The sequence below is a fragment of the Piliocolobus tephrosceles genome, chromosome 9 (assembly GCF_002776525.5).
Source record: "Piliocolobus tephrosceles isolate RC106 chromosome 9, ASM277652v3, whole genome shotgun sequence".
In the NCBI taxonomy this organism is placed as follows: Eukaryota; Metazoa; Chordata; class Mammalia; order Primates; family Cercopithecidae; genus Piliocolobus; species Piliocolobus tephrosceles.
The window spans coordinates 56,928,687-56,936,364 of record NC_045442.1 but is presented as its reverse complement, the minus strand read 5'-3'; the positions used below and the strand labels follow the sequence as shown (position 1 = coordinate 56,936,364).

At 41.6% G+C, this 7,678-nt stretch overlaps 1 protein-coding gene across 5 annotated transcripts in view; it reads left to right on the top strand.

Moving 5' to 3' along the window:
* RHOBTB1 (Rho related BTB domain containing 1) overlaps positions 1 to 7,678 on the top strand; it is a 75,734-nt gene that overhangs the window by 25,964 nt on the left and 42,092 nt on the right. For all 5 annotated transcript variants that reach the window (XM_023185586.1, XM_023185589.1, XM_023185587.2 and 2 more), the window contains 2 exons: positions 6,793 to 6,994; positions 7,357 to 7,460. In XM_023185586.1, coding sequence (XP_023041354.1) covers positions 6,803 to 6,994; positions 7,357 to 7,460 — 296 coding nt within the window. In that variant the 5' untranslated portion in view covers positions 6,793 to 6,802. The remainder of the gene's footprint in view (positions 1 to 6,792; positions 6,995 to 7,356; positions 7,461 to 7,678) is intronic.

Genomic DNA, 7,678 nt, shown 5'->3' with positions numbered 1-7,678 from the left:
AGAGAGGGACAGAACATCATGAAGGTCATCAAGGCAAAGACTGAAGGTTGGGTGGAGGTACCACCAAAGGAAGGGAAATGATGTGAAGAGAAGACCAGAACAACTAAGGTCACATTTGGCTCTGTCCCTATGTTTCCGATGGGTGGCCCTCAGAGAGAGTCACCATTAAATTAGGGGACCTTTGAACCAGAGGGGTAGTCAAGAAAGGCGTTGCAGTAAAGGGGTGTTATATAAGCATATGTTCCAAGCACTTTAAGCAAATAGCTGTACCCCACAAACACTTGATGATTTGTTAAGTGTATGAAAGGGGCATTTTGAAGGTATAACCAACACACACACATGCACACAAATTCACAAGCTACCACTCCATGATTTGTTAATACGGAAAAAAATGTGTGTATGGATGCATGTGCATTTGTTTTTGTTTGTCATTGCTTCTCCTAGAACTCTTTATTGATACAGAGAAAAAAAATAAATTAGTTTATGAGGCAGAGGGTTGTTAGGAAACCTTTCCAGAGGAGGTGATCTCTGAGTAAGGTTTTAAGGAATGACTGGAATTTGCAAGACAGACAAGGAATGGAAGAGGGTTGGCAAGAGGGAGTAGCCTGTCTATAGGCACTGAGATAGTGCTACAGGGTGAATGTCTGTATCCTCCCACAATTCATATGTTGAAGCCCTAACCCCCAATGTGATTGTATTAAGAGGTGGAGTGTTGGAGAGGTAATTAGGTTTGGATAAAACCATGAGGGTGGCGCCCCATGATGAGATTAGTGTCCTTTTAGGAAGAGGAAGAGACAGCAGAGCTTTCTGTCTCTGCCTGTCATATGAGGACATCACAAGAAGACAGCTGCCTACAAGCCAGGAAGAGAACCCTCACCAGACCCTAGCCACACCAGCACCCTGCTCTCAGACTTCCGGCCTCCAGAACTGTGAGAAATGAATTTCTGTTGGCTAAGCCACCTAGTCTTTGGTATTTTGTTATGGCAGCTGAAGCTGACTAAGGGGGTAGTTAGAAAAGCTTTTTAGAGGGTATTAGGAAGGCTTTTGTGACAGAGCTGCCACAGTAGGATATCTGAATAAGGTTTTAAAGAATGAATAGAATTTGCCAGGCATACAAGGAATGGAGGAGAGTTGGCAAGAAGGAAAGGTGTATATAAAGGTAACAAAAAACATTTAGAATTTGAGAAAGTCATTTTGTGTGGCTGAAGTGTGCTACGTTAGTTTCTTATTGCTGCTGTAACAAACTATCAAAACTTAGAAGCATAAAACAAAATGTATTTTCTTATAGTTCTGAAAATCAAAGATCTGTCATGGGTCTCACTGAGCTTGAAGTGTTGGCAGGCTGTGTTACTTTGGGGGGCCTCAAGGGAGAATCTGTTGCCTTACCTTTTCTAGCTTCTGTGGATCACATGCATTACCTGGCTTGCAGCCCCTTCCTTCATCTTCAAAGCCAGCAGTATAGCATCTTCATATTTCTCTCTGACTCTGACTTCCTGCCTACCTCTTCCGCATTGAAAGGACCACTGTGATTGTGTTGCACCCACATAGAGATAGTCCAGGATAATCTGCTTATATTAAGGTCAGCTGACTAGCAACCTTAATTTCATCTGCAACCCTATTCCCTCATGCCATGCAATGGAACATATTCACAGGTTCCGCGAATTCCATGGACATATTCAGGGAGGCCATTATTCTGCATACCACATATACAATGCAAGACATTGAGGGCGACCGTAAAGAGTAAAGATGACATGACCCATCAACCCTAGGTGGAAAAGATCATCCATTCAAAAGGGACCATCATCTGACATTTAAAAATAGAGGAGTGAAGGTACTAGAGATTTTCCTAAGGTATAATGGTTATGTTTCTGTTGACTATTGGTTCATAAACCCAAAACTTGGTGGCTTAAAACAGTAATGATTTATGATTTCTCAAGATTCTGAGGATTGGCTGGTGATTCCACTGCTGGTTTCACCTGGGCTCATTCATAAACTACATTCAGCTGTAGGGTTGGCCGAGCTGGAAGGTCTAAGGTGGCTTTGCATTATCCGGCACTTGGTGACAGCCATTGGCAGGGCTACCTCAGTGGTTTTCAATGTGAATTCTCATCCCCTGCTGGGCTAGGCCAGTTTCCTTACATGGCGGGCTTGTGGCAGCATTCCAACAGCAAGAAGGTGGAACTGCTGGAGACCTAGACTCTAGACCTCACACAGCATCACCTCCACCGCATTCTTTTGGGCCGAGCAGTCAGAAGCCTAACATTAATTCAAGGGAAGGAAAATAGATTTCACCTCCTGATGGGAGTTGCTGCCGTGGCCTTATTTCATCCAGCACAGGCTGTACAGGTAGGAGTTTTTGTTCTGAGCGTGGAATTTTGAAATTTGGGATTTCAGAGGTAAAATGTTTCTGGATGACAATAATATCCAGCACGTGTCCAAAAGGAGATGGATGGCTCAGGTAGAATGTGGTAAAGATCACTGGCACTGAAGGAGAGAAGAAATGGTGAGGGTAGGATATGGGCTGCACCATCCTGTGGGCCCAAGAACGCTGTGTGGGCAGGGAGTGTGGAGGAGTGGCCTGAAGTCCAGGAGATGACAGCAATAATAGCGGACAGGTATGAGATGATCAGACCAGATGGGGTGATTCTGTAGACCATGAAGATCAGGATCACGCTTTTCTAGGTCAGCCTTGTGAGTGGTGGGGACCAGAACTACTCCACCATGCCCTTCACTTACCCACCTGCATGGTCTTGTTTATTTAACAGTTTTTCAAATAAACTTGTCCCTTCTGACTTCTGAATACTGTGCAAGTGGATTCATCAGGTATTGGTGAAAATATGAAATAATGTTCAAGTCAGTTTTGAGTAAGATGGCAGAGCTGCCATGGTAGCAGATTACCAGTGTCCATTCTTTCAAGCTTTTCTTTTTTTTTTTCTACCTTCCTTATCTCCTCAGGTATGTATCTAAGTATGAGAGGGTCTCCACATCGATCAGCAGGATTTATAGTGGTGACATTTATTAATAGTGTTAAATGAATAATACTTATTACTCTCATTCTAGGTAAATAAAAATCAGAAACCAGACAGTCATTATCCAGATGGTCCTAAGAGTACACTCAACCATCAGAATGCTAGATATGGATAAATTAGAGCCTGTAACAAGTGGAGAAGGATATAATTGCATATTTTTACAATTACTACCATAATTTAATGTTTCTGTGTTTATGTGTAACAAATGAACAAATGATTTACAACAATGCAACTGTAGCATGAGTTTCCATCCTTAGCTGTGACTTCACATTCTTAAAATACTTTTTAGAGTACCTCAAGAGACATTTCTATTCCAAATAAAAGATTTTCAGTATTTGGAAATTCAGTGAATGCTTCCTGGAAATTCCATATCTGCAGCAAGTGATCTGGGCCATGAATATTTAACTCTGCCCAGCCTTTTATTTTCCCTTACATATTATTCATTTCGCACAAGGGTCAGCACCTTTAGCAGTCACTTTGGTCTTGAGCAGACTGTTAGGGATTAGAGGACCCACGGATGTTATTCTCACCTTTGACACAGAAATTCTTCTTAGGACTACTCATGAAATGTGTCTAAAAATAAGTGAAGTAATGATAGTTTTTGTAATCATAGCCTTAATACGAAACTAGAAGGGCTTCTGTTACTCTCGAAGTCATCTTCAGTGAAAGCGACACAGCCATTTCATCAGTGCTGCTATGATTCAACTTATTTGGGGGATTCCTTCTTGGGGGCTGCTAGCAGGGCTAGTTTGCAAGCCTACCAGAAAATCAATTCTGTATTATTAGTGTCCTATTCTCCGTTTTTACCAAGTCTAAACATTCTCCCAAATTTTAGGGATTGGCTCTATATGACATTTATCTATCAAAAAGATAAATAAATAAATAAAATTCACCCTTAAAAGAGTAAGGTTTCCCACCACTGAGGACATTTAAAGTAATGAACCTCCATTTCCAAAGTTGTGAGACTCCAACTAGAATCTGTTTTTCTGATTCAGGCTACTACCCCACGCTAATGTAACCAGAAACTTCTCAAAGAGTGTTAAGTATTACCATTTTTATTCTGGAATTTAGAAATGCCTCAGGCAAGCATTTTTAACACAGCTTTCTGACTCTCTTATCTTTTCATGAACTGTGACCTCTTCCCCACCCTCTCCACACCCAAAACTTCTTCTGTCTTCTTAGCTTAAGATCAGCTATACCACATCTTGTTTCTGTGTTCTTTCATTTTCAGTGAGTTACTGTTTGGTTAATTCTTCCAAGTTGTATCCTTTTTACAGAACTTTGTCATTATTAGGTTTATGAGTTTGCATCTAATTGTGGCCTTCCACCTGACTCAATTTTGTTGTCATCTGAAGGCATTCAGCATCATGATTATAATTTTTGAAGCCATCAGTGTGTCAGGTACTACACTGAGGACTTAATTCATCAGTTCACATAATCCTCACAACAACCTTAGGAGATGAGTATTATTATGATTCCCACTTAACAGATGAGGAGACTGAAGTTTAGAAAGTACAAACAACTTGCCCAAAGTCCAATGGCTGGAAAAGGGGGGAGCTAGGATTCAAACTCACATCCTTCTAAGGCAGGGTTTCACAACCTCAGCCCTGTAACATTTGGGGCTGGGTAATTATTTGTTGTGGGACATTGTCCTGTGCATTGCATAATGTTTAGCAGCAGCATCTCTGATCTTCTACCCACTAGAAGCAGAACTCCTAAGTGACAACCAGATATATCTCCAGATACTGCAGAGTGTTCCCTGGGATTTGTTTAGGATCCACCAATCTAACACTAAATTCATGCTTTTGGTATGTTATACTGTTAGACGGGTAACTAAGAAAACCATAGAAATTTAAAACTAAATTTGCAAGAAATCAATTTTAGGAGTCACCATGCCTGGTTGATCATCAGAATTGGAGATTTTTAAAGACTCCTTTTCCCCACCCAGGATGTTCAGGATAAGTATTTGTCAGGTGGACAGGTATCTGACTGTTTTAAGACTCTCCATGGTATAGGAATTACAGATCCAATCCTAACCTAAGCACACATATCTGTTCCTTGAATCACTCTACTCCATTCCCGCCAAATCGTTCTCCAGCCTCAGCTTTAACACGTCTTGTGATGGCATTACAGTCGACAGTTCCATACCCTTCACTTTCTGAAACAGCCCATGTTCCAATAGTCCTAACTGTGAAAAATAATTCTTCTTAATATTCTTTCTCTATATCCCTGTCAGTGCCCTTAATCTCATATTATCCAAGTTATCGTTTTTCTCAAATCAGATGAATTAAACAAACACTTGAGTCCCAATTATGTATTAGACTTTACTCTGAACAGTTTCTTTACCATAGCCATTAAAATCTTTACTGACTCCTTAAAAATGACTGTCCACCCACTTTTTTCAGTTTAACAATGGACTTCCATTGCTTGTCAGCCTTTTGACTAAGATCAAGTATAGTATCTGTTCTTATTACAATAGACTCCCTCAAAAATGCAATTATAATTAATTAACATATTAAAATCATACATGGCTGGCCTCCTACCCAGCTGCTACTGGTAAGCAGTCTGCACCCCTGTTTGTGAAGGGTCCTGTCCCTGGGGAGACCAAGCTGGCAGGTGCTTTTTTTCTTCCTCTTGGCCTCTCATCAGCAACCCTGTTTAAACCTTCTTGGATGATTTCAGGAAGATTCCAAAGTAACTCTCCTGGTAAAATTATTCTTTGCCGTATGTTCCAGATTTCTTGATGAAAACACAGAAGATAATTTTTTTGAATCTTATTATGGTCCCTCTTAAGAATATCTTTTTTGTGGCTGGGCACGGTGGCTCACATCTATAATCCCAGCATTTTGGGAGGCCAAAGTGGGGAGATCACTTGAGATAAGGAGTTTGAGACCAGCTTGGTCAAAATGGCAAAACCCCATCTCTACTAAAAATATAAAAAGTAGCCAGGCATGGTGGTGGGCACCTGTGATCCCAGCTACTCAGGAGGCTGAGGTAGGCGAATCGCTTGAACCCAAGAGGCAGAGGTTGCAGTGAGTGGGGGTTGCACCACTGTGCTCTAGCCTGGGCGACAGAGTGAGATTCCATCTCTCTCTCTCTCTGTCTCTGTCTCTCTCTATATATATATTTATGAATTATGAATTTGATTTAATACAAATAAATATAAGTTAATTTGATTAAATTTAGACTTACAGTTTACTCTTCTTTGACGTCAGGTAGTCTTTCAGCCTACACTTTTGATTATTCTCTAAGTCCCCATAACAGTTTTGAACCTATAGAAAACTACTTTTCAACAACAGATATTGGCTAATGGGCAATATTATGATGAAGTAGATGCTAGCATTGCCAAGGCTGCCTATTGTCCCAATGTTGATGTTTAGCCCTACAGGTGACCGGACTTGCTAGCAGGCCAACGTGAGTAGCCAGTAGGCTATAAATGTGTGCCAGCTGTCCCGACAGTGGCTGAATGGAGCTCCAGTAGGCAGGTTGTGTTTAGAGAAAACCAAGAAGAAAATAACATGTTAACGGGAATAAACCGTTTGGGGTCAAAATAACAGTCCCATGTTTTTGTACTTGTGTGAGATATAAAAAGAAAACTTGAGTGTCAATTAGGCTTAGTATGAACTTCCAAACATTCTTGCCTGTGCTTGTGCACCTCCAAGGAAGTGGCTGGACGAAGGCAAAACTCCCTGAACCTCTCACGTCTTCGATTGCTCTGGAAAGCCTTGGTGTCCTTACTGCGGTGTTCACTCTCTTCTTACAGAGTTTTATAAATGGACGCTGACATGGACTACGAAAGACCCAACGTTGAAACCATCAAGTGTGTGGTCGTGGGTGACAATGCCGTGGGAAAGACGCGCTTGATCTGTGCCAGGGCATGCAATACCACACTCACGCAGTATCAGCTGCTGGCCACCCATGTGCCAACCGTGTGGGCGATTGACCAGTACCGCGTGTGCCAGGAGGTAAGATGCACAGAGTGTCTTTAGCATCCCTAGGGCACATCATTGCTGGTTACCAGTCTGATTTTTTCAAGGAGGAGCATGGGTAAATTGCACATTCAAAACAAAACTAACCTTTTTAGTGCCACAAAAGAAAACAAAAGTAAAATGCAAACCGGAGACTATGGCTCTGGGTATCCTGAATGAGGGTTGAGACAGGTGGTTCCGAAAAGGGAATTAAGACTTAGCTTAAATCCCATTAGATAGAATAAGGAAACTTAATGCACGTGAATTGAGGGGCACTGAGGGTGCTGACTTGAACACGCCTCTCCTGGGGAACTTCTTACTGACACTGAGCACAGATGCTGTTTCTCTCTCGCCTGCAGGTCTTGGAGCGTTCTCGGGATGTTGTTGATGAAGTGAGTGTTTCTCTCAGGCTTTGGGATACTTTTGGTGATCATCACAAAGACAGACGCTTTGCATATGGCAGGTAAACCAAGACTAGTACAGCACGGTTGAGCTTGAGTGCAATTTCCTTTTCAAAACCAGCAGCTGGTTCACAAATCAACAAAAACCACAATCATATGGCCTTGAAATGTGTTGGGTTCTGCACTGTGTCTAAGAAAAGAAAAAAGAAAAAAAAAAAGAATGGTATTGTTTCCTGATGTCAAGAAAAGCAGCATGCCCTGCCAATGAGGAAGTACTGTG